General features: G+C 35.8%; 1 protein-coding gene across 1 annotated transcript in view; it reads left to right on the top strand.

Annotated features, from left to right (window-relative positions):
* The window catches only part of LOC125271309 (B-cell receptor CD22-like), a 49,392-nt gene that overhangs the window by 4,347 nt on the left and 17,195 nt on the right, over positions 1-27,850 (top strand). The window contains exons 2-5 of the mRNA XM_048195398.1: positions 11,829-12,173; positions 12,272-12,523; positions 15,706-15,963; positions 16,050-16,307. Of these exons, the coding sequence (XP_048051355.1) occupies positions 11,829-12,173; positions 12,272-12,523; positions 15,706-15,963; positions 16,050-16,307 (1,113 nt within the window). The remainder of the gene's footprint in view (positions 1-11,828; positions 12,174-12,271; positions 12,524-15,705; positions 15,964-16,049; positions 16,308-27,850) is intronic.

Genomic DNA, 27,850 nt, shown 5'->3' with positions numbered 1-27,850 from the left:
TGTGTGTCCCCCCAATTTTCAAACCAAAGTTACACCCTTGGCCACCGTTATAGTGATTACAGCCGATCACATTACTTTCCGTTGTTGCACGAACGCAGTTGGCTGCGACTGCTGTAGGGTATTTGCATAGGGCGATCTGATTGGATGATGCCTGCGTTGGCACTTGAAAAGTTGAGAAATCTTCAACTTCTGCCGCTTGCAACACGAGTGAAGCGACGCGACGGAACCCACAATTCAGTTCGGCAACGCATGACGTCACCCATTCAAAGTAAACGAGAAGCGTTAACGCCGGCGCCCCATGTGAATGCAGCGTAATGGTGATAAGCACTGAAATTACATTATGCAATCATTACGGAGAAGTTAAACAAAAATAATATGAATTTAGATAGCAGATGTGCTACTTTCGATCAGTTTTCCTGTGACACGCTAATGACAGCGAGGAGTGATAGGTGCACAATAATTCCTCTTTAAACTAAACTGCAAATGTTATGACAAAATATTTTAGCGAGAACAATGATCAGTGATGCACACTTAACTTGGATATTATGGAAGACACTGCTGGATTCGGTGGTCAAACGGTCCGTTGTCCAGTTTGAAGAGCTCCAATGATACTATCTTACTGTATAACAACAGCTGCAGGAGGTGTTGATGTCGTGTGAAGAATCTTCAAACAATTACCACCATTTGCACATTTCCTTTTTTAAAATACTTTGTCAGTGACGCGCCGAGACAGACCGTTACACTGCAATAAATAAGTAAGCCTATACGTTTCCACTAAAAATAGCCTATAAACTTCCTAAAAGCATAAATTTAATTCGAATTGTTTTAAACTATTAAAATACTGTTTGGCCAGTGGAAATGAATAAATCAACTCTATATTAAAACCTTTATCTGAAATATTTTATACAATTTTGTTTTAATGTATATTTTTATAGATTTTTTCTAAAACATAATGAGGATATTGGATGATTTTTTAGCAATGTAGTGTATGGCACAAATAGCATTTATAGTCCGTATCTAATATTTTCCAATGTCTTGTACCTTTGACGGTGTTAACCATAGTGTCACGTGGATGGGAACGTGCATGGAAATGATATGCAGATGAGGTTATGCATAGTAAAACTAGGCGTCGTAAGCTCCATATATGGTGATTTCGGGGAGGAGACAGGGTGGAGATGCACGTACACACAATCTTCCGCTGACTGGGATTTATAAAAGGATTTGTGCGCAGGTTCTGGCGTACGCATGGTTTTATAAATCTTTTGTTGTGTGTACGCAGAATTTAGCTTTTGCGCGTATGTACACTTTTAGGATGAAATCTATGCAACGTTTTCTAAATAAGAACCCAGACCTCCAAAACCAAGACCATTCAAGACTAGAGGTGTGGTCGAAACCAGACCTTCCAAGACCAAAACCAGACCATTCAATCAAGATAATTCATTAATCCTGTGACTATTGAACATTAACAATGAGCACCTGATGTCAATAAGCAGAATCACCAAAGGAGAAAATCACAATTTTAAGTTACCATCATGGAGATGAGTGTTTGCTTTAGTTGAGCTCTTGACTCTTGACTTTCTAATGTTAGAGTTTGTTTGGGCTGCTGTAACTGAATCATAACAACTAGACAAACACAAAGAAATGATGATCAGGTGGTGTTGGTTATGTTTTCACATAATCATTATTTGACCTGAACTCATTTAAAGCCCAATCTTTATATAATTTCTTTTAGGCACACACAGACATCAAGAATCAGCCTGTGAATCTCAACGACGCTGACAAGCAACATATTCTGATCAACAGATCAACTCTGAACTTTAGAAAACAAGCTACTAAAAAGTCACATAAAACCAGAAAAAAATAGTGAGAATAAAGGAAATTACTAAGACAATTCAGCACATAATTTATTCATGCAGCAATGCATGATGGGAGCCATGGATGAATTTTGATTGGTGGCACCCAGAGTGCACTGCAACATGCTTTATTATTCTCACCGCTGTTGAGATTCACAGGCTGATTCTTGATGTCTGTGTCTCGAAATGAATTACTTTATATATATATATATATATATATATATATATATATATATATATATATATATATATATATATATATATATATATATATATATATATATATATATATATATATATATATATATATATATATATATATATATATATATATATATATATATATATATATATATATATAAAAATCAGAACAACTTTTGAAAAATCCTTCAGATTATATTGATAAAGCTGATCTTCTGCTGTAGAATCACAGTGCTGCTGTAATCAATAATGTAAATCTAACTCAGAGATTGGGCTCTAAATGAGTTCAGTGATTCAGGTCAAAAAATGACCAAGTGAAAACATAACCAACAACACCTGATCATCTTTTCTGTTTATTTGTCTGGCTGTTAAAACCAAATTTTATTTTTAAAGGTCAAGGGACAAGAGCTTAAAGGGTTACTTCAGGATTTAGCATTAAGCTTTGTATTAGTAGAATACCACCAGTATTTTCGAATTACCGTGCTTTCCCCCTTCATATCAGCCCGAGATGAGAGATTTATGCATTTTTATTCTGTAAAAAAGCCTCCGATGACGCAAAAATCGTCATTTTGCGTCATCGGAGGCTTTTTTGGCCAGAGGCTTAAAACTACAGCCAGTAATAGCAGGTAGTTCGGCATTTTTTCGCCACGCCCATAACATATGCGCGTTTGAGGCATAGGTTTGAGGTTACTCACGGACATAGATCAAAGATTTTATCAAAAGTGGGTGTCACAGTTATATTTTTAAGCTTACAGTAACATTATTTTGTTACAGTCTGCACTACATCAGTGGTTCATCTCGCAAATTTATCGGTCTCTGCAGTCATCTCAACCAATACAGCAACAGGCTTTTGTGGTAACGTTAGCATAAATAGATAAATAGACTAACTCAGTTTTACAGAACAGTGGCTTTACTTTGATAACAGTCAACTTATATGCAACTTATATGTAATTGTCTATCTAACGTTACTTTGCTAAGTTTGCAGTTTCACTGCTACCTACAACACTACATATAGGCTACTGTGTTATCAGAAATAGTCTAGTATCAGCGAGTCTTACCTCTAGGCGAATACGCTTAGGCCGTGTGTCCACCAGAGCGTTTTTAGCCAGCTGAAAACGCTAGGCGCTCTGCTTAAAACGTCCGTCTGTGAGCGCGCTGTGAGCCGTGAGAGCGCTTCTGCAGCGCAGCGTTTTTTTTCCGTTGAGACGCTTTGTTGCTATGATACGGAATATCCATGTCACTGTTTACTTGTAAATGATTTTGCAGGAATTTGTTTCAGCCTTAGGCCGTGTGTCAATTTAGCACCATTTCGCTGTAAATGTATGAACTAACTCACGATTGTAACCGATAGGCGTGGTTTGGGCGTGGCCTCGCAAGGGCAGCGAAACAAGTGCATTCTGGGAGTTGTTGTCTTTCATCCACATTAGTCAAAAATACATTTTCTGCCTTTTCTCAGTCTAGAAAGCTCCAAATTCAAAAATAATTTCACATTTCTACTACATAAATGACCAATTTTAAATACACATTCATCTTTCCAGGGGTGAAGTACCCCTTTAACTAAAGCAAACCCTAATCTCCATGATGGTGACTTAAAAATTTTGATTTTCTTTGGTGATTCTGCTTGTTAACATTAGATCACCTTCCTGACACATTTACTGTGTTAAAATCATTACACAATGAATGTGTCAAAATTAACACGAGTGTTGTCCCTAAACTCACATACTGATGTGTAAGAATTTAGCCAATTTGAGTCATTTTTTAACAAATGATTTTTGACACATTCTAATGCCTTTCTGATATGTGATATGTGATGATGAATAAAGTACCTTTTTTATTGTTCTGCAAGTTGATAGTGTGCGGGATTTTCCTGTTTTTTCATATTTTGACTATACCAGTCTTTTTTCCTACGCACCTATCTATTACCTACAGGTGTGCAACGCTAATTGTTCATTGATATGTGATGTGAAAATAGAGAAGAGCGAACTCGGCAAAAGGAGGATTTGAAACCGCGGCGATCACAGTAAAAGCTGGTACTGCTATCCTGCACGTTACTGTTGCGCCACTGAAGACATTGAGTAGATAGCATAATTTATCATACTTGATATACAATAACGAGTTATTATGTTGAAATAATGAGATATTATGTTGAAGTAACGACTTTTGTCATAATAACGACTAATGCCGAAATAACGACTTCGTATCTTGAAATAATGAGATATTATAATGTTGAAATAACGACTTATCTTGAAATAACAAGATATTATGTCGGAAATAATGACTTAATGTTGAATAACAACTTAATATCTCGAAATAACGACTTAATATCTTGAAATAATGAGATATTATCATGTTGAAAAAACAACTTAATATCTTGAAATAACGAGATGTTGAAATAACGACTTATGTCGAAGTAGCGACTTTATATCCTGAAATAAAGAGTTATTATGTTGAAATAACTACTTATTATGTTGAAATAACGACTTATGTCGAAGTAGCGCCTTTGTATCCTGAAATAAAGAGTTATTATGTTGAAATAACAAGATATTATGTTGAAATAATGACTTATGTCGAAATAACGACTTAATATTCTGAAATAACGACTTAATATCTTGAAATAACTACTTATGTTGAAATAACAACTTATGTCGAAGTAGCGACTTTATATCCTGAAATAAAGAGTTATTATGTTGAAATAACAAGTTATTATGTTGAAGTAACGACTTGTATCATAATAACGACTTATGTTGAAATAACAACTTCATATCTTGAAATAACGAGATATTATTATGTTGAAATAACGACTTAATATCTTGAAATAATGAGATATTATGTTGAAACAATGACTTAATTTCTCGAAATAACGACTTAATATCTTGAAATAACGAGATATTATCACACTGTAAAAAAAAAATCCCGTTAAAAAACGGTAATTTTCTGGCTGCAGGGGTGCCAGAAAATGTCAGTTTAAAAACAGAAAAATACTGTCAGAAAAAAAAAAAAAACCATGGATAAACTGTAAAAAAAAAAAAAAAAAAAATCCCGTAAAAAGATGGTAATTTTCTGGCAGCAGGGGCGCCAGAAAAATTATGTAAAATAACCGTTATTGTAAGACATTTAATAATACATTTTTCCGTTTATTTTACGGTATTTTTCGGGTGCCCCTGCTGCCAGAAAATGACCGTTTTTTACGGAATTTTTTATTTATTTAAAAGCACCCATGCTGAAGTAACGCAGGGTTTATAATGTAAATGTATCAATAGCACAACACAGTTGTTTGATTCAAATGATGTCAGTCCATTTCATAAAGCCCACAAAACAATCAACAGATAACCATCATCACCTGATGTCATTTTGTTTTAGCTTTCTTTACTACTGCGAACGTGTTTTACAAACACACCGTCACAGCAGCCAGAAAAGACAAATGTATAATAAGAGTTAAGAGTCCAACTAATGGAACAACTATTCACCATTATGGTGACTTCAAATGAAACACATTAGAGTTAAACCTCTGTTAATTCTCAATAACAACCTTCGTTGATGTCTAACATAAATAAAGTCAAGGTTAGTAATAAGTGAAGCTGGGGATGCTGTTTGCAGTGGTGTAAATTAATATGATAGTTTCTGCCTTACATCTGCTATAATACAATATGCCATTAGTACCGAGAGTATGTATTTTAGTTAATAAATACGAGGATCCGCTGTTGATAACTCGTTGTCCTGATAGCCTCGTGTCAGTATTTTCGTTTAGCATGTAAGAGGTTCTGGGTTCTAACCCAACCATGTATGTTTTTTTTTCTCATTAAAACCAAAGATGTTCATCAGTGATTGTATATCAAGAGCAGGGAAACGTTTATGTGTAGCTATTTTGTTTTGTGATTTCAACCTAACAAATAGAGAGTCTCTGCAACAGAGCGATAGATTGAAGCGCTCGTCCGTGTGAACACGGCTCAGTGTGCACGAGCGCCAAGAGAACACTGTAGCGCCTCTGATAGCAGCGACAACGAGCACTCAACAAGATTTCAAAAACAACACATTCTAGCGCCAGATCGCCTATTATTAACTCAAATTGATAATCAACTAGAGCAGTTTCTTTTGTATTACATATCCGTGCCGCGAGAGGTTTCAAAAAGTGGTCGGGACAATATCGATCCTTTCAAAAAGTACCACCCGCGAATTACGCCTATATTATGGCTGTTTGTGGAGTTGTTTAATCATCTTCTGTTGAGAAAATTACCCTTGCTGCCAGGAAATTACCTTTTTTTTTTTTTTTTTTTTTTTTTTTTTAAGGGATATTTTTATTTAATTTTGAATAAAATACAGTTTATAACCATACTTTTACATTAAAAAGCTAAAGAAAATACAGAAGATTTTATGTAAAATTATGGTTACAAACTGTATTTTATTTAAAAAAAAAATCCCCTAAAAAAACGGTTATTTTCTGGCAGCATGGGTGCCAGAAAAATACTGTAAAATGACGGAAAATAAATGTCTTATTAAATGTCTTAAAATAACCGTTATTTTCCGTTATTTTATGGTAATTTTGAATAAAATACAGTTTATAACCATACTTTTACATTAAAAAGCTAAAGAAAATACAGAAGATTTTATGTAAAATTATGGTTATAAACTGCATTTTATTAAAAACTTTAAAAAACAAAATCCTTTATAAAAACGGTTATTTTCTGGCAGCAGGGGCGCCAGAAAAATACCTTAAATTAACGGAAAATAAATGTCTTATTAAATGTTTTAAAATAACAGTTATTTTCCATTATTTTATGGCATTTTTCTGGCGCCCCTGCTGCTTTTTTTACAGGATTTTCTTACTTAATTTTTAATAAAATACAGTTTATAACCATAATTTTACATTAAAAAGTTAAAGAAAATACAGAAGATTTTATGTAAAATTATGGTTAATGTTAAATGAAGGACATTTACTTAAGACGATAAAAACAATAAAAACAATAAAATTCCCTATAAATAAGGTTAAATGCTGCTATATACAAATAACTGGTCTTAACTGCAAAATAATGTTTGTTATTAGTTTATTTTATAAAAAGCCAAAAACAGCTTTAAAACTAATGGTTTCAATTACAGCAGTACTAAATATACAGATACAACAAAGAAAAAAATGTTACAGTGGAATAATAATTAAACAGTCTGCCTTCAAAACCTGACCACTGGTCGACAGATGAATTACAAGGAGTCGTTAAAAAACAAACAATTAAACAAAGCAGGAAAGAGTGAATGTTCTTAAAGTCTGTGTGACACTGATGAAAATTTCTGTGCAAGTGAATGGAGGGAGATTGAAGAATGTTCTCCATGTTTGTCTTCTAGTCATAGTCTGCAGTTTCAGTTCAGAGTGTAAGAACCTTTTGAATAAGGGTGTCAAACTCAGGGATGGAGCTAAACTCTGCAGGACAGTGGCCCTACAGAAACTAAACACACCTGAACCAGCTAATCAATGTCTTCAGGATTGCTAGAAACTTCCAAGGCCGGTGTTCTGGAGTGGGTTGGAGCACTTTGCAGGACAGTGGTCCCACAGGAGCAGAGTTTGACACATGCTGTGGACTGAACGTCATCTGCTTTCTTGAAGTTTCTTCTCAGCTTTTGATCCCTTGCGGTTTATCTTGAAAAGGCATCTGTCAAACAAACACCATGAGTAATGAAACAGACTCTACTATAGAACTCTTTTAATAAATTAACAGTAAAAATATCAGAATAGTGGAAAAGGACACAAAGCGTGTTTGTGGAGGGAATTTGCAAGAGAGACCGTGTGAATGCCAGAGGGTCTACGTCTACATTAACCCAGATACTTTTGCATATTTCTCTTTATGTTTTGGCCTTCCTTTCACACTGAGTCCTGAGAAAACATGATCATTTCTTACGTTTAACGGCATGCGCAGGAAGATGATTTAAGAGTCTTCCGACATCTCAGTGTGAAAGAGAAACTTTTGGAAAATGCTGGAACAATAATGTGGTCTAAGAACATCTCAAAATTAAAACAAAGTTTTCAAATGTGTCCGGATTAATGTAGATAGAGAGAGTAGATAGATAATGTAGAGAGAGAGTTTCAACTGTTTTGATGTATGAAATTAACTGCTGGTTTCGTACCTCTGCAAGAGCTCCAGCGTTGCTCCTTGGCCTATATTTCAGTCTAAACTTCAGTTTATGTAACTGAATTACATTCAAATTTTCCATCCTTTTGGATTACATAGTTTTTACATAAACTAACTAATAAACTTAACGTGATTCATATTTGTAAGTCATATGTAAATGAAATAGGTGAGATTTATCTAATAGTATGAGGAAAAATGCCACCATCATGGAGATGAGTGTTTGCTTTAGTTGGGCTCTTGACCCTTAACTATTTTATATCAGATTTTGTTTGGGCTGTTATAACAGCTAGTCAAGCAAAGAGAAAAGATGATCAGGTGATGTTGGTTATGTTTATATGTAATCATTGTTTGATTTCATCTCATTTAGAACAGCATTGTGACTCTACAGCAGAAGCATTTTCCAAATAATCTGAAAGATTTAACTGAAGTTGTTCTGATTTAAAAAAAAAAAAAAAAAAAACTTCTTTATTTAGAGACACAGACATCAAGAATCATCCTGTGAATCTCAACAGTGGTGAGAATAATAAAGCATGTTGCAGTGCATTCTGGGAGCCACCAATCAAAATTCATCCATGGCTCCCATCATGCATTGCTGCATGAATAAATTATGAGCTTAATTGTCTCAGTAATTTCCTTTATTGTCACTATTTTATTCTGTTTCTGTGACTTTTTAGTAGCTTGTTTTCTAATGTGATCTGTTGATCAGAATATGTTGCTTGTCACCGTCGTTGAGATTCACAGTCTGATTCTTGATGTCTGTGTGTGCCTAAAAAAAAATTTTTTTTATTCAGAACAACTTATTTGAAATCCTTTGGATTATATGGAAAAAACTGTATCTGCTGTAATCAATAATGTAAATCTAACTCAGAGATTGGGTTCTTAATGAGTTCAGTGATTCAGGACAAATAATGATTATGTGTAAACATAACCAACACCACCTGATTCATCTTTTTTCTTTGCTTGACTAGCTGTTACAGCAGCCCAAACAAAATCTTACATTAAAAAGTCAAGGGTCAAGAGCCCGACTAAAGCAAACCCTGATCTCCACGATGGTGGCTTAAAAATTGTGATTTTCTCCTTTGGTGATTCTGCTTGTTATCATCAGGTGTCTTCAATAATGGTCAATCATCACTCAATTAATCACTTAATTATCTCATTAACTCTGACACTGCTTCAGTGGTACTTTAACTCAGTAGTGCGCAAACACATGAACACTAAGCAGTGTTGTATAACCTGGGCAGTTTTCCGCATACTATTAGATATATCTTGCCTATTTCATTTACATATGACTTAAAAATATGAATCACGTTAAGTTTATTAGTTTGTTTATGTAAAAACTATATAATCCAAATGGATGGAAAATTTGAATGTAATTCAATTACATAAAACTTAAGTTTAGACTGAAATATTTTTTTGAGTGAACATAATAATAGAGATAAGTTTAGAAAATGTGTGTTTTACCTGCTTATTTTCGCTTCACGTCCACGAGCAGCAGCAATCCTAACGGTCGAGTGACTCCAGTCAGCTCCGCTGCTCCACCGTGTGCTTTGAAGAGACTGTATCCTTGCGGGAATTCCTTCATTTCGATATTTAAACTCTACATTGTTGAAATGTCCGCGTATTTCAACAAAGAATGTATGATTATATTATATTACGAGATGATATTATGAAAAGAAATTCGTTACGAAACAAAACATTGAACGCAGCAGAACTACTTTGACAAGCGGATTAAGTCCAATAAAAAAACGGAAATTTTATGTTATTTCACAGTTACATATTTTTCCACATTATTTTACAGTGGATATGTAAATTTACATTATATTTCTGTGATTTTACAGAATATTCAAAATACAGAAAAAAATTGTAAAATATTAATCAACATTTTATGTAAAATTACACATTATTCTGTAAAAATACAAAACATTTCTTTTGAAAAACAGAAATTTAATGTAATACTAAAATACATGCAATTCCCTGTAAATTTAATAGTGTAAAATAAATTACAGCAAATATCAGTAAAACAACAGGCATTTCAGTGTATAATGACAAAACGGGAAAAATCTGTAAAAAATACAGACCATTACCTAAATTTACATTTATTTTTAACAGTGTAGGTCAGATTGGTCTTTTGATTTGTGCCATTTCCTCTCTGCAGCCCTGAGTTTGGTTCATGGAGAACATCAGATAACCAGGGATTAGAGGGAGTAGCACATGCAGGCCTGGATGACAGAGGACAGATACTATCAAGAGATGAAGTTAAGGTGGAACATAAAGTGTCTGTTGCTGTATTCACATACAGAGATGAGAATTGTGTGGGTGAGGGAAGGGAGGATGATACAGCAGATGATAGATGAGTAGAAGAAAGGGAGCGCAGGTTTCGTCTGAAGGTAACTGGTAGAGGGGTTTGTGGTGAACAAATGAGGAGTTGTAGATTAAAAGTAATGAAGAAATGATGGGAAATGTGCAGAGGTTTTACCAAAATGTTGTCAGTGATGCAGTTGCATGTCTAAATGAGGTCAAGTTGCCCGATTTGTGTGTACTTGTGGTGATGAGCCGATTGAGATCGAATTAGGCTAGAAGAGAGAGGAAGTCTGAAGCATATGGCTTCTCTAGATGAATGTTGAAATCGCCAAAAACTACAAGTGGGCTACCATCCTCTGGGAATGAGGACAGCAGCATGTCCTGGGGTTGGCCTGGGGGGCGATAAATTACTACAATATGAATTTTGACAGGAATTGAGATTGTAATAGCATGAAACTCAAACGAATTGTTAGTACATAGAAAAGAGTAAGTTGAATATTTCCTATTGTCAGAAATGAGAAGACCTCCCAGACTGGCGAGGGGTATGAGAGAAAGTGAAGTTGTTAGAGAGAGCAGCAGGGGTTGCTGAGTCCTCTGGACGAATCCAGGTCTCAGTCAAGCCCAAGATATTAAGAGAAGAAATAGTAGCAAAGGCTGGAATGAAGTCAGCTTTGTTAACTGCTGACTGACAGTTCTATAGACCCACAGAGACAGAGACAGGAGTGTTAGTGTTAGAAGAGGAGTAAATAGGGCGCAGGTTAGAACCATTGAGCTGCCTTTTACATGGGTTAGTGGAGCGTTGCCGACAGGAATGTATTGAAAGCACATGCTGAGGAAGAAGGAAAAGTGTGAAAGGAAGAAACTTAAGTGCCTACTCTGTGTAGTTGCTCGGTGGAGTCGCGCAGGTAGAGTCGCAGGTCTTCCGCGACAGCGCACACACACAATAAATATACTGCTTATTAACACGTGATTGAAAACAGCCAAGACCACCTTGAAAATTAGAACTGCAAAAGCCTAAACCCATGAATGGCTGAAAATCAAAACTACACAGCGCTTAAGAGTGAACAATAACACCAATAAACTCTGCAAATGCGGTTGTTATTCTAAACAAGTACAATTAAATACAATTATAGTCAAAAGTGTTTGACTAAAGTGTTACCAAATCACCAGATCATGATTATTTTTTGGTGTGTCACTCAATTCACACTGAGATCATTTATCACTCAATAGATTCTGAGAAGATTAGCTTATACTTCCTGTTGCGGTTTTCAAATAGTAATACAGTATTGTCATTGTTTTCATAGTCCACTGTAACTGATAAAACAACATTTTCATCTTGATGAATTCTGTGTTTCAGGGGTTTCTAGTGCAGGTTGGGGTGTGAGTTACAGTCCTTCACACATCTGTGCACTAAAGAACTCATCAGTGATAATGAACTGCACTTATACATACCCTACTGAACATCAGATCAGGAAAGTGTTCTGGACCAAAAACCCTGTAAAGGATGTAGATCCTCCAGATCTGTCTAATGACACTGAATACAGTCAGAGGCTTCAGTATCTGGGAGATAAACAGCAGAGCTGCACCATGAGACTGAGTCATGTGACACTGAAGGATTCACACATGTACTGTTTCAAATTCATCACTGATATACCTGGTGGTAAATGGACTGGTTATCCAGGAGTGACTCTTACTGTCACAGGTGACTTTCATGAGGTTTCTCTCTTCTTCTGTGCATTATGTTGAATAATAATCAGTGTATGACAGCAGCACTAGATATAATGTGTGTGTTGTGTTCAGATCTTCAGGTGGAGTCTCCTGAGAGAGTGACAGAGGGAGATTCAGTCCGTCTGACATGTAAAAGCAGCTGCACTCTGACTGACAGAGCAACATTCATCTGGTACAGAAACTCACAGAAGATATTAACTGAGAGAAGAGACAGAAACAATGAACTCCTGCTGCAGTCAGTCAGAAGAGAGGATGCAGGCAGATATAGCTGTGCTGTACACGGACACAATCACATCTCTCCTGCTGTTCAGCTCAATGTCACGTGTGAGTACAGATTCAGTTTTCTCTTTAAAGTTGTTTTTGAAAAGCAAGCAGAGTTTGACACCACATATCTCTGATAAATGATCAGTAGGTTTTGTGGGTCTGAAAGGAAAAATAACTCAGATTCAGATCACATCTCTGCTGAGAAGGAAATTCTTTACAAATGCAGCCCAGATAGCAAACAACCATCGGAATAATGTTCAATCAATATTCAAATTAATGTTAATGTGTCAACGTTAACTGCATTGAATCAACTTCACCTGCAATTAATGTTGAAAAATCAATGGTAATGGCACTGAATCAATGTTAAATGTGATCAACATCATGCTTACACTCTCAGAGAATTAAACAAACATTAACAAGAACATTAAGAAAGTTAAGCATTAACAAGTCTCACAATTTTATCATCTTGACAAAAAAAAAAAATACATAAAATAACATTTTTCTTTCAACATTTACTCTCCCTATCCAGTGTTGTGCAAAGCATGCTGGGAAGGGGAAATCATGTTTATGTAGTCTCATCTCAAATGGATTAAGTAAATTGGTTGAAACGAATTGTTTTGGATTATCTTCATTTACTTAAGTAAATCAAACAAGCATCAAATGTTATTTTTGGTCAACTTAATTGAAACACATTCTTTCAAAATGAAAATATTGAGTTGAGCCAAAATTGTTTCAATCAGTTTAACAATGCAATAGTTTGAATGGGAAACCTAATACAATGGTGTTCAATGAAAATTGTGTTACACCCGCAACTGAACCAACAAAGAAATCTCTAGCGTTAAGTTTGATCACGGCTTGTCTTGAAAAATAATCAGTTGTCGATGAACATGTCAAACTAACGACCAAAGGCCACAGATTTTAGCCTAGGATCAGAAGATTTTCTAAATTTGTCTCAGACAACCAAATCGTGGCCAAAATCACATAGTGTGCACCTGGCTGAACACAGCATCTGTTTTTTCACTTCCTGGCATTGCAGTATATGATTACGTTACCTGTGTGCCGCTCACCAGCGAGTGAATTGAGAGAGATCTGCTGACCGAGGATGGGCCGCATGATCCTATGATCAGACACACTCACCCCCGTGACGAGCGAGACCCTCATGTAGGACGCTCGTGCTTTGCAAACTCCATCTGACTTGTTTTGTATCCAGTCAGTAATGCGCCAGCCTCAGAGATTAACCCTCATGCACTGTTCGATTTCTGGTGACTGTCTGTATGGTCCGGGTCAAACTGACCCTAATTGGATTCAATAAAATTCCCCAAAAATCACACTATGAAAAAAAACATACAATCATGTACACATAATTCACTTTTAATATCAATACTTTTCACACATTACAAAGAATTAATATCTGAATTTATGATTTACAAAATAAATCATATGGCCTATAGACAGCCATTTTGAATGGCTGTCTATAGGCCAGATTGACCCACAAACAGTAAGACACATCAGCATGTTGAAACTTTGCATGCATGTTCACGACCCGAAATGAGGAAAAAATCACAAAATTTCAAGAAAATCAATGTAGGTTAGAAAGTATTTCAGATAGACTGAAAAAATAAATTATAGTTAATTTTTACCATATGTCACTGACCATTTTTTATTATATTTTTTGTATTGAAATAAGTGAAAAAAAGCTCCTTTTTTTAGCTTCATAGGGTAGTAAAATCCAAGATGTTTTGGGGTTGTACAGTTGCGTATGCAGGTCAAATTGAACATCACCAACGTAACCAAACTTGTCAGAACACATCAGCATGTTGAAACTTTGCATGAATGTTCATGATCCTAAATGAGAAAGTCACAAAATTTCAAGAAAAAAAAAACATATGATAACTGATGTTTCAGACAACTCAAAATCAAAACGGTACACAAGGGTTAAGAAACATAGGTGTAAGTGTGGAGATAAGTTTGAATACTTACTAATGCGATACTGACGTTGTATCGAGAGGGTTGATCCTCAAATTAAAATATTGTTACCAAATTTAACTAATATTTCGTATTAAAAGCCCTCATTCGAAAACATCACCAAACAATATATTAAAGGCACAGCTAAATGTGACAATTATTATAATGGGTTTATGTGAATATTGTTTTCAAGGGTTAGTTCAATAAAAATGATGTCATTAATTACTCACCCTCATGTTGCTCCAAATCAGTGAACATAAGAGGAAGATCAACCGATAACACAAGAACAAACCTCTTCCTGAAGCTCAAACGTGCTGCGTGACACACGAGAATGAACTGCATTGGTTACGCAGCACGTTTGAGCTTCCCAAAGAGGTTTGTTCTTGTGTTATTTAGGTTCAGTTGAGCTTCTGTTTATGATTAATGTTTCTATGTGAGTAAAAGCCTAAATTAAATTAGTTCATCATAAAAAGTGAAAGAAGGAAAGTTTGGACTTAAACACCTCAATTCATATGGATTAGTTTTTTGATCTCTTCATGACCTTTTTGAAGCGTCAAAGTGGTCGTTACAAAGGCAGACAATTGAGGAACAGATATAACTCAGATTTCATCAGAAAGATCTTCATTTGTGTTCAGAAGATGAACAAAAGTCTTACAGGTTAAGAATGACACGAGGGTGAGTAATTAATGACAGAATTTTGAAACAACCCTTTAATTTCACTTAAATTAAACATTTTTGTAAGATTTTTTAAAAATATTCTGAATTGTTAATGAATGATAAATAAACACAATGTAGGCCTAGATTTTTATGTTAAAAACTATGTCCACAAATATACTGTAAAATCCACTTAATAGAGCCGTTGATATCAGTAGCTGAGATACAGCCTTCATTCATAGTGCACTAGTTTTTGTATTTTTCTGTTTTAGATCCTCCCAGGAGTGTCTCAGTGTCCATCAGTACATCTGGTGAAATAGTGTCAGGAGATTCAGTGACTCTGATCTGCAGCAGTGATTCAAACCCTCCTGCAGAAATCAGCTGGTTTAAAGGAGGAACGTTTGTAGGATCTGGAAGAATCTACAGCATCTCAAAGATCAGCTCTGATGACAGTGGAGAATACAAGTGCAGATCCATCAATGAACATGGAGATAAATACTCTGATGCTGTGACTTTAAACGTCATGTGTGAGTTAATGATAATCTGCACATTGTTCACATATAAATTCACAATTTTCTAATATTTATTTAGATTTATTTATATATTTCTGTTGTCCTTTTCAGACCCTCCCAGGAGCGTCTCAGTGTCCATCAGTCCATCTGGTGAAATAGTGTCAGGAGATTCAGTGACTCTGATCTGCAGCAGTGATTCAAACCCTCCTGCTCTGAACTTCAGCTGGTTTAAAGGAAGAACGTTTGTAGGATCTGGAAGAATCTACAGCATCTCAAAGATCAGCTCTGATGACAGTGGAGAATACAAGTGCAGATCCATCAATGATCATGGAGAGAAATACTCTGATAATGTGACTTTAAACATCATGTGTGAGTTAAAAATGGTTCAGTAACTGTAGTAACCATCAAATTAATAGATTAACAATTGCAAAACATTAATTTACATTTTGTTTTAGACCCACCCAGGAACGTCTCAGTGTCCATCATTCAGTCTGGTCAGATTTGGGCAGGAGATTCAGTGACTCTGATCTGCAGCAGTGATTCAAACCCTCCTGCTCTGAACTTCAGCTGGTTTAAAGGAGGAACGTTTGTAGGATCTGGAAGAATCTTCAACATCTCAAAGATCAGCTCTGATGACAGTGGAGAATACAAGTGCAGATCCATCAATGAACATGGAGAGAAATACTCTGATGCTGTGACTTTAAACATCATGTGTGAGTTTTATTAATCAAAATTTGTATTTTAACCACATAAACCTGTTTACTTCCTTATTTGTCATTATATGTTGTCTGATCTAGTTCTGTTAAACTTTAGTGAGTGTTTTTTCTGTATTTCAGCAGTCAGATGTTTCTCGTCTGTAGCTGTAGCTGTTGCTGCTGGTGTTTCTGCTGGTGTTGGTGTTTTACTCGGTGGAGCATCAGGTGCTTTCGTCATGTACATTTGGTAAGATGTTCCTATCAAAAATGTATTTTGTATGTATGAAGTGTTACTTTATTACACTCAAGTTAAGTCAGCGGTGTCCAATCCTGCTCCTGGAGGATCCCCAAAACACACTGAACAGCTAATCAAGGTCAGGGATGGGCAGTATTTATGATACATGTATTTCAAATATATACAGTGGGTACAGAAAGTATTCAGACCCCCTTAAATTTTTCACTCTTTGTTATATTGCAGCCATTTGCTAAAATCATTTAAGTTCATTTTTTTCCTCATTAATGTACACACAGCACCCCATATTGACAGAAAAACACAGAATTGTTGACATTTTTGCAGATTTATTAAAACAGAAAAACTGAAATATCACATGGTCCTAAGTATTCAGGCCCTTTGCTCAGTATTTAGCAGAAGCACCCTTTTGATCTAATAATAGAGTCTTTTTGGGAAAGATGCAGTAAGTTTTTCACACCTAGATGCTGTCACTGCAGTTTGTTAGCTGTACAACTGTTTAGACGTTTAGACGTTTGTTGTTGAAGTATGCACTAGAATTTAGCTAACTGGCTAGCGAAGCAAAAACGAGTTGCTCTTTGTTTATATCCTTGATGCAACCAAAAACAGCAACAGAACTATACCTTTAAAAGACATGTACAAACAATAAAACATACTTACTGTTGAATAGATTTAAAGGACTTATTTTAATTTGTGATCACCAGGGGGCGTCGGTAAGAACGCACAAAAGCCAGATGTCGGTGCTCAACTGATGCTCTGTTTATTATGCACACTTTCACATACATATGGCACGTGTGTGGTGTCTAAAATAAATAAAGAAATATACATAATAAATAACAACTGAAATAATACACTATACATAATAACAGCAGCAGTAAATATAGCGAGCAGTTGACAGAGCTGTAAGAACTAAATACTAAAGAACTAAAATGTCGTCCTTCTAATGGGCGGGCCCAACTAGTCTGTCAATCATATCAACATCAAATCAGTAAATAGTATGGAAAATACTGGGCCTTTTCAACACTTACAGTTTGAAGCCAATAAACAGCAGCTTCTGCTTTTAAAGTGTGAAATGCTTCTTTCAGTAAAAGCCTTTGTGCAAATCCAGCATTGAACTCGTGTAGATTCTGGAAGCGTCTTCAGCGCCGCATCCAGTGTAGATCACAGATTATAATGGGTTATATTATCTTTTTCTGGTGTACACAACTCTTCCGTTTCCACATGCTGTGCCACATGGCCTCGCCCACTTTATTGCGTGTTCCCGGGGGCGTGTTTTGCAGGGTTTATGATGTCACCAACCCGGGAAGAAGCTCGTTGTAGTCCAAACCGGTCGTTTTTGTAGGCAATAAACTGCCATAACTTTAAAAGACAATATCTCAGTTTCCATTGAACTTTCAGCGCTGTAACTTTGCAGATACTGTTTATGCTCAAGCAGCAACATTACACACTAACTAAAGTTAAAAAAGTGAAATCGCATTGAATCACCCCTTTAAAACGAAACATCTGGGAGATCACAGGGATAAGTGAATATTTGATCTGTTAAATTTTCGCCACTAGAGGTCGCTTATTCAAAACTAAGGCGTAGCTCGATAACACCTTGATTTCACAGAATCACGGGAGGTGTTGTCTTTACGTATGGAAGCCCGTTTCCGCCACTAAAAAAAACAAAAACAAAAAAAAGATTAATTGCGACTTTTTATCTCAGAATTATGACTTTTTAACTTGCAATTGCGTTTATATCTCACAATTGTCAGAAAAAAAGTCAGAATTCTGAGATAAAAAGTCGCAATTTATCTTTTGTTTTTTTTGTTTTTTAGTGGCGGAAACGGGCTTCCATATTTACGTCCACAGCCAGTGGAAAAGAATCGGGATGGGATTCAGGTAGAAATCATGTTCATGGATGAGATTATTAACGTTACTGTAGTATGAAGCGGAGCATGGCCAAATGCTGTGAGGGCGACAGCAGCAGATCTTTTAATATGCCGCAGTCGCTGCTTCCACTTCTTCTGGTCATGTGCACTTCGGGTAAAGCAGCGCTGTTTATCATATTAGATACATTTGTGTGTTGAAAGTTGTTGTAATGATGTCATTGAGAGGTGACGCATGGACACGGTCCGTGTCTTCAGTAAAATTGCTTTTTTTCTGGATTTAAACATTATTTGAATCATTTGGGATAATGTGAGTACACAAGTCAAAAAACTATACAACACTGTTCTAGTGGTTATTGGATATTTTAATCTAAAAATCCTACATATTGTGCCTTTAACTGGTTGCATATGTCAGATTTATTGCATGACTCGGGCAGAGAAAAGCTGTTGCTATCAAACATTGTTTACTTAATCAACTGAGTCAGTAATGGTGAAGGGATCAATCAAATGGGCCAATTGATGGAAGGTTTGTGAAGAAATTTCATGCTCCCTTGTAAAGGTTTTTTTTTTTTTTTACTATTTTTAAAATACAAAAATACTGTTTTTTTTTTTTTGTTTTGTTTTTTTTTGATGTTGTGGCTGCTGTATTTTGTAGTTTATTTTGATACATTTAAAATGAAGATATTTGGTATTTTATTTTAAAATACGTTTTGATGTATTTTTGCCCAACCCTGATCAAGGTCTTATACTAGACATACTAGAAACTTTCAGGCAGGAGCGTTGAGTCAAATTCAGGACAGAGTCTGGACTCCACTGGTTTAACTCACTCATACATCTTTAAATGTGCTGTTTATTCATCTTTCTTCTGACAGTCTTACTAGAAGGATGAAAAGAAGATCTGCTGTGAAGGAGGTGAGATGATCACAATTATTTACAGTGTTTTCCTGCAGGCAGAGATGTTTCCTACAGCCATTATGAGCCGTTCAGAGATATTAAGAGTAAAAGACACGAGTCTCGAGTCCAAACACCTGATTATTCAGTTCTAGATCCAGTAAACTGATTTCCATCAAGATCCTCTAAACATTACAGTCAGTTCAGTTAGACTATCAGATTTAAACATGAACTCACAATGTTTGTGTCCTTCTGTCTCTCCTGTAGATCTCTGATCCCAATGAAGACACATATACAGCTCTTGAGCTCAAGTCCACGACCTCTGACCTGTACGACACACTCACAGTAAGTGAGACGTCACAGTCAGATGATCCATCACAGATGATCACATGACCGATCTCTCTCTCTTTCACACAGACGGTTCATCCCAGAGCTCCTGAAGATTCCTGCAGGACTCTTGATCCTCAGAGCTTTTCTAAACATGAGAATCCATCAGTGAGTGTCTGAACCTGCAGCTCTTCTCAATATCATCCATCAAACTCTCTTCAGCTCTAGTGTGATTGATTTGTGGATCTTGTGAAAGGTTTATAATTTTGTTGATGAACTTCAGTCAGTCTTTCTTCATCTTATTGTTTGTTCAGATCAACAGGAAGATGCTGCAGTAAGAGGCGGGGCATGAAGGAGCCAATCCTGAGCTCTGTGGGCGGAGCCACATATGATTGACAGGATCATCAGTGATGAGTCACTAAAGAGTTTCATTTCTGTATAGTTGAAGAAACATGATGTAACAGAGGAATTAAATGAAAGTAAAAAAATGGTGAATTTGTCATTGTGTAAATAGATAATGTTAAGTTTAAGTCAGCAGAGCAAAACACCTCAAATGATGTTCAGTTTTTTTCTCATTTTACAACATTTTCATGTTTTTAAATCATAATTGATCATTTTACCCTGAAACACTGAACAAAATCATAATTGTGCGCATTCACAAAGGAAAATGTATCATTTTTTGCTCTCAAAGTGCTCAATATTATCAGCTTCAGTTATTGTCTTTTGTGTTCCTGTAACTTTTCCTTTAAGTGATCAGTTTTATTTGTGATTGTCTAATATGTGCTTGTACAAACCTTATGGGCACATTGATACTGTATATATTGATACTCACAAGCTTATTTAGTATTGATTCCATTAAAAATATCTATATTAAAATTATATTAATTACCAAACATGGGTTTCTGTATCACTTTCACATGTTTTCAGTACTTTGTGCATTTGGAGGAGCCTTCAAATTGTGACAGTGTTCATCACGCCGGAGTGACTAATCATAATATTTACCATTTTTGGTGCAAATATTTTTAAATGTGCTCATAGTTTTTAGCAATACATTTGTTATTATTGGCCAGTGTGTGGATGTACATGTGATTTACCTTTAAAGTTCATGTGAACCGGAAGTTGCAAACGACTTTTCTCCAGCGTTGTGACGTATTTCCAAGTGAAACGGAATATTGAATAGAGGGCAAAGTTTTACTTTAGTGCTGCTCCTCTCCATCTCTCGCTCATAGCAGACTAACGGTTGCAGAGGAGTGGATGGAGCGTTTTCAACCCAAGCCGTCAAACTGATGTCATCAGAGAAGGGGCACTGTTGCAGAGGGGAGGAGCATTTTCAGATTTTTATTAAATATTACGAAGCCAAACAATTTTTTTGTGTGGATTGACTTGCACGGATGAATTGTTCACCACAAAACTAGCAATTTGAGCTAACAAAATAAATAAGGTCAATTTTGATTTCATGTGTACTTTAAGTGTAATTATTATTTTTTCCAAAAATGAACTTTATTTTGAAAAATCACATACCCATTAAGAAATAATTAGTAGTGACATTTGTATTGTTAAAACAGTAACAAAAAGTGTCTTCATCATATCGAATTTAAAATGTGAAATTCCTCAAACTACCACCAGAGGTCACAATCTCCTGCTACTGACATCAACCTTATTCACAGTCACACAATCATTCATCTTCATTTTTCAACAAAAAAAATAAATAAATAAAAATAATAATCATTATTTTTCTTAAGTTCCATAAAGTTATTTTCTTGTTTAGGGAGGGACACTGATATTTCCATCTTAAAAACATTAAAAACAGTGTTAACCACACAGGCCCGGTTTCACAGACAGGCAATAGTTCAATTGGGATGTTTTCATAGACATATCCTAAAAAAAATAAACATCACTGGTGTGCATCTTGATACAAAACAATGACAGTGACATATTTTAAGATATGTCAGTACGAGTTGCTTTCAGTTAAAACAGCTGAAACATGCCTTTTACTCTAGGACTAGCTTAAAGCTGCAGTAGGTAACTTTTGTAAAAATGTATTTTTTACATATTTGTTAAACCTGTCATTATGTCCTGACAGTAGAATATGAGACAGATAATCTGTGAAAAAATCAAGCTCCTCTGGCTCCTCCCAGTGGTCCTATTGCCATTTGCAGAAATACACCGCTCCCGGTAAGAAACAACCAATCAGAGCCAGGAGGAGTGTCTTAGCAGTGTCAATCAAGCTTGTGTGCGCGCTGATCACACTCCTCTCATGCAGAGCGCGTACAGGCGTTCAAATTCAAGATTACAAGAAAGTTAATGAGATAATTAAGCAATTAAGTGATGATTGAACATTAATGATAAACACCTGCTGTTAACAAGCAGAATCACTGAAGAAAAGAGAAACAAGAACTACAACTGACTTCAGCCACAGCCTTAGATGAAATCAACTGAAGATAAAAATCAAGAAACCTCTGAAGATCTGATCAAACAACACCACAAACTTCATTACAATCTTCACTTATTACTAACACATCACACATTTTTGTACTTTTTTACTCCAAAAAGGTACTAATATCAGAGGTGTAAAGTCCAGGTTCAGAAAGTCCTCCTCAGTATTTTGTTTCAGTCACCTGGATTTGCTAATTAGCACAGTTTTTCAGCCAGGAGGTACACAGCAAAAACTGCAGTGTTAAATTAACTCTCCTGGAAGTATAGGTGAGACCATACTCAAGAGTGTTAAAGTGTTAAATAAGAGTGTTAAATGAACACTGAAGCAGTGTTAAAGTTAATGAGATAATTAAGTGATTAATTGAGTGATGATTGACCATTATTGAAGACACCTGATGATAACAAACAGAATCACTGAAGGGGAAAAGCTAAAAATTAAGTCACCATCATGGAGATCAGTGTTTGCTTTAGTTGGGCTCTTGACCCTTGACTTTTTAAAATTAAATTTTGTTTAAATTTTTAAATTTTAAATGTTTTACTTATAGGCGTATGTCATCAAAGTATCATGAAAGTGATTCAAAAGCATAACAAGTTGTAAGCTCTCCAAATGCTCTTACGATACTTTGATCTCATATGTTGATCAGTCTGCACAGCGCTGGTGCATCTCGAACAAGCCTTTTGCTTTGTACCTCCTGGCTGAAAAACTGTGCTAATTAGCAAATCCAAGTGACTGGAACAAAATACTGAGGAGGAATTTTACTTTTCTGAACCTGGACTTACACCTCTGATATTAGTACATTTTTGGAATAAAAAGGTACAAAAATGTCCCTTTAAAGTCACTGCCCCAGCGACAAGCTGTTGTACCCCTAAAGGTATATTTTAAACCCTTTTTTGTGTGTGTGACGATGAGATGTGTTTAATTATGTATTTATATCGTCACCGGTTCTGTGTGATATACAGTCCTTATATGATTTTCATAAATTATTTCCACACTCAGACAATAAAACCGCTTATATTTCAAAAGTTTAGGTACCTTTGTCAGTCGTCATGTTTTGGGTAAGATGGCATGAATGGGAGAATGAGGACGCTGTGGTGGATGTTCGGTGATAGGTACACATATCAAGGAACATCGCAACATGCTTCATTTATCAGTTCAGTTTTCATTAAATAAGAACACCTTTGTTTTGTTACTATACCGTTTATTTGTAAGATTAAAGACGATTGCCATTTCTTCTGCTCTGGCTTAGACGCTTCCATTCACTTCCTGGTTGAATCAGGGGTTTCCCAAGGGGAGGGGCGCTTTCAAGGTTGTGTATTTAAAAGGCTGGGACGAACCAATTGTTTTTTTTGTTAGTTTGGGTTTTTTTTTAGGTGTTTTCTTTTGACAAATGAACTGAATAAGAAAACATGTCTAACTGTTATGCATCTGTTTATTTTCTGTTGTGATGGCTGTCCAGTTCTTCTTTAAACATGAGATTACTGTTCTTTTTTTATTATTAAGTTGGCTTGAAAAAGCCAACTTATTGATCTACGTCTTAAGCTTATTATTATTCTTCTTAGACTAAATTTCTAAATGCTACTCCTCCTAGACTGTTCAAGCTACAACCACCAAACTCGGACTAGACCTTCAGACTGTTCTGACTTAGTGTGCTATATCTTTTCAGACTGATCCGACTTACGGTTTTCCTAAAAATGCTGATTAAAACTGAAAAAAACTCCCATTGACTCCCATTGAAAATCTGAACATTCCATCAAACTCCAACTGTCAAAAATTCAAATCTAAACACACTGAAGCCCATTAAACTCAATGAAGCTTCCATTCTATGTACTATTACTGAGCCATTCAAACTCATTCAAACTCATCTATCTATCTATCTATCTATCTATCTATCTATCTATCTATCTATCTATCTATCTGTCTATCTGTCTATCTATCTATCTATCTATCTATCTATCACTTCTCATCTATCAATATATCTATCTATCACTTCTCATCTATCACTTCTCATCTATCTCTCTTCTCATCTATCTCTTCTCATCTATCACTTCTCATCTATCTATCTATCTATCTATCTATCTATCTATCTATCTATCTATCTATCTATCATTCAAACTCATCTATCTATGTATCTATGTATGTATCTATCTATCTATCTATCTATCTATCGATCACTTCTCATCTATCTATCTATCATTCAAACTCATCTATCTATATATCTATCTATCTCTCTTCTCATCTATCTCTCTATCTCTCTTCTCATCTATCTTTCTTCTCATCTATCACTTCTCATCTATCTTTTCTCATCTATCACTTCTCATCTATCTCTTCTCATCTATCTCTCTTCTCATCTGTCACTTCTCATCTATCTCTCTTCTCATCTATCTCTCTTCTCATCTATGACTTCTCATCTATGACATCTCATCTATCTATCTATCAACTCATTCAAATTCATAAACTCTATCTATCTATCTATCTATCTATCTATCTATGATCAACTCTCATAGCAACCACCCAAAACAACCTAGCAACCACCCAGAACACCATGGCAACTGCATAGCAACCACACAAATCACCCTGGCATCATCCTAGCAACCAGCCTGGGTACAATAGCAACCGCATAGCAACACCATGGCAACCACCCCGAGTACCCTAGCAACCACATAGCAACACTTTAGCAACCACCTTGAGTACCCTAGAAACCACATAGCAACACTTTAGCAACCACCCCAAATACCCTAGCAACCGCATAGCAACACCTTATCTATCTATCTATCTATTAAAACTCATGAACTCAAACTCATCAAATTTATCTATCTACTAAAACTCATTCAAACTCATAACTTTAAAACTTTAAACTTTATAAACTACTTTAAAATTTCTGGACAAACTTTTTCAAGCCAACTTAAAGTTTGTCTACAAACTTTTTTATCTAGTTATTATTATTTTTTTTTCTTCTTTATGTTGTCTGGCTAAAGAGGTGGTATAGTCCACTTACTATTCTGGCAAGAATTTAAGATATTTAAGCCAGACCTTCTCAGCCTTTGGGGAAAGAGAGGTCAGTGAGTTAAACTGCAGGTTACGTTTATGCTGTTTAAGCAATTTACTTTGTTCTTGGTAAGATAGAGCAAGTGTACGCTGTGTAAAGCATTTGTAATATTTTTCTGTTTTTTTTTTTTTTTTTTTTTTTTTTTTTTTTTGCTCATTTATTGTTTTGTTTTTTTTTCTTATGCATTACTCACTTATTTGTAAATATCACCCCAGCTGTTGCTGCTTGGATAAATAAAAAGTGCTCTTTGGATTATCCCGGTGTTCGCCTATGCCTTCCTATCATCTCTCTTGGTCCCTAACGCCATACTCTATGACAGTGTGTGTGTGTCATGACCCCTTTAAGGTTAGGTTTAGTGGTGGGGTGGAGCATGTGTTATGCTGGAGCTTATAGTTGTAGTGAAGTTAGGGTTAGCGTGTTAGGCGATTGTCAGCTCCACCCTAACTTCTGCTGCTGGCGTGAAACTGCTGTCACGTATAACACTGCGGTTCTGCAGTTAGACATATCTCATCTCATATGAGCTTGTTCAAACCCTCAAACTACCACCAGAGGTCACCATCTCCTGCTACTGACATCAACCTTGATGAGAGTCACCTGTAAAGCACAATCATTCATCTTCACAATCATTCATCTTCAACTTAAAGAAAAAGATAATATTTTTTCTTTAATTAGGTTTAGTCCAGTATAAGGTTGCTCTTTTGTTTAGGGAGGGACACTGATATTTCCGTTGCTGGCGTTTAAAAAACAGTGTTAACCACACACAGTCCTTCACTGTAAAGCTGAAGTGCTTGTGTTAAAACAGTCAGCCATTCAGTTACTGTTGATCTGATGAGCTACAACACGGTAAGACAAACACGCTCATACGTAAATGAAAATTATGTTTATTGCTCATATAGCATACATGAGAAATGTTAAGAATAGGGTGATATACATATACTTGTTTGAGAGCAAGTGATGATTATAATAATGCTGTATTATAGATATATTTGATGCTGATGTTGGTCAGAATGGCTCCTGCTCTTCCTCTGATCTTTCTGCTCATGATTCACAGTGAGTCTCTGTTTCATTCACATTAGAAACACTCTATGTTTTATTTAAGGCTTCATTTCCTGTCCTGTATTCACATCTTTCCTTTTAAACAGGAAGTTTGTCCCATTTTAGAAATATCCAGTAGTCTTTTTCTACTTGCGATTCAGTGTCAGGTGGTTTAGGGGACGGATTTTCTCATTGTTCAGAGCATTTGATTGGACAAAAATAACTGGTAACACTTTAGAATACTGTTGTGTTATTAATGAATAACTACACAGGAACAAATGAGTAACTCACTATTAACACTCTAGTTACTACAAATAACTAGTTCACTGTTAGCTATAATCAATAACTATTTTTTCATATCTCCTGGAGAACTCCTAAGAACTACTATATAAAGGTTTGTAATTAATGTGAAAAATACATAATGTGAGTATAAGTGAAGATCATGGTAACCCACTAGTGATTGAAGTGTAACCAAATCCATTTGATGGAATTACTATTTAAAAACCTTAGAAACCTCAAAAGATTACAATGACTTTGGTTATTACGAGGATATTATGCTATTCACTTTAAAATACTGATCCAAATAATTAGTATTTCCTTCTGAAAGATTTGGTAATACATCAGTCTTTGCTACTGGGTTACCATAAGGCATGTCCTGATATTGCTGAGTTAGATGCGTTCCTGGGTCAACATATTTTGTTGATCCTGGAACAACATTCTAGTCCGAAAATTTAGTCTTAACCCTATTCCTACCCCTAAACCTAACCCTACCCATAAGTTATCCCAAAAATCAGAGGGAAATGATAGATGAATAACACTGATGTAGAAGCACCAATTCATGATTTTAAGCCCAAACTTGACATAATCTGTAAACTTGTCCCTCAAATCTGATTGGTTGATTTGAATGTTGTTCCAGGATCAACAAAAATGTTGACCCAGGAACATGTTGAACTCAGCAAAATCAGGTTATGCTACCATGATCTTTACTTTAGAATTAATTATATACATTATGCATGTTAGTTATGGACAACCTGTGCAGTATTCATTTGGCAGAAGCTTTTATTCAAAGCGACTTACAAGTGAGGAATACAGCAAGCGAGTCGTCATGACGAGGCAAATAGACACAAGAAGTGTTTACAATACAAGCTTCAGACATTGCTCAGAGTATCACAAGCTACAATAGAGAGGGATTAGAGGAAGTGAAAGGATAGGTATAAGAAGTTTTTTTTTTTTTTAGGATGAGGATAAGTGCTCACGAAAGAGATGAGTTTTCAGCTGTCTTTTGAATATTGCCAGGGATTCAGCATTACGGATGAATGCAGGAAGATCATTCCACCAACAAGGAACAGTGAATGAGAATGTCCTGGAGAGCGATTTCGTGCCTCTCTGTGATGGTACCACAAGCCTTTGCTCCATTGAAGACCGTAGGCTTCTGGTAGGGGTGTAGACTCGTAAGAGTGAGTGGAAGTAGGAGGGTGCTGAGCCTGTGGTTGATCTGTAAGCGAGCGTCAACGCCTTGAACTTGATGTGAGCAGCAAGTGGTAGCCAGTGCAGAGAGATGAAGAGAGGCGTGACGTGGGCTCTTTTGGGCTCGTTAAAGATGAGACGTGCTGCAGCGCTCTGAATCATTTGTAGAGGCTTGATTGTGCATGATGGCAGTCCAGCCAGAAGAGCATTGCAGTAATCAAGCCTAGAAATGACCAGAGC

This window comes from Megalobrama amblycephala, linkage group LG7, assembly GCF_018812025.1.
Source record: "Megalobrama amblycephala isolate DHTTF-2021 linkage group LG7, ASM1881202v1, whole genome shotgun sequence".
NCBI lineage: Eukaryota > Metazoa > Chordata > Actinopteri > Cypriniformes > Xenocyprididae > Megalobrama > Megalobrama amblycephala.
Note: the sequence above shows the minus strand (reverse complement) of the source record. Positions and strands in the feature narration are given on the sequence as shown.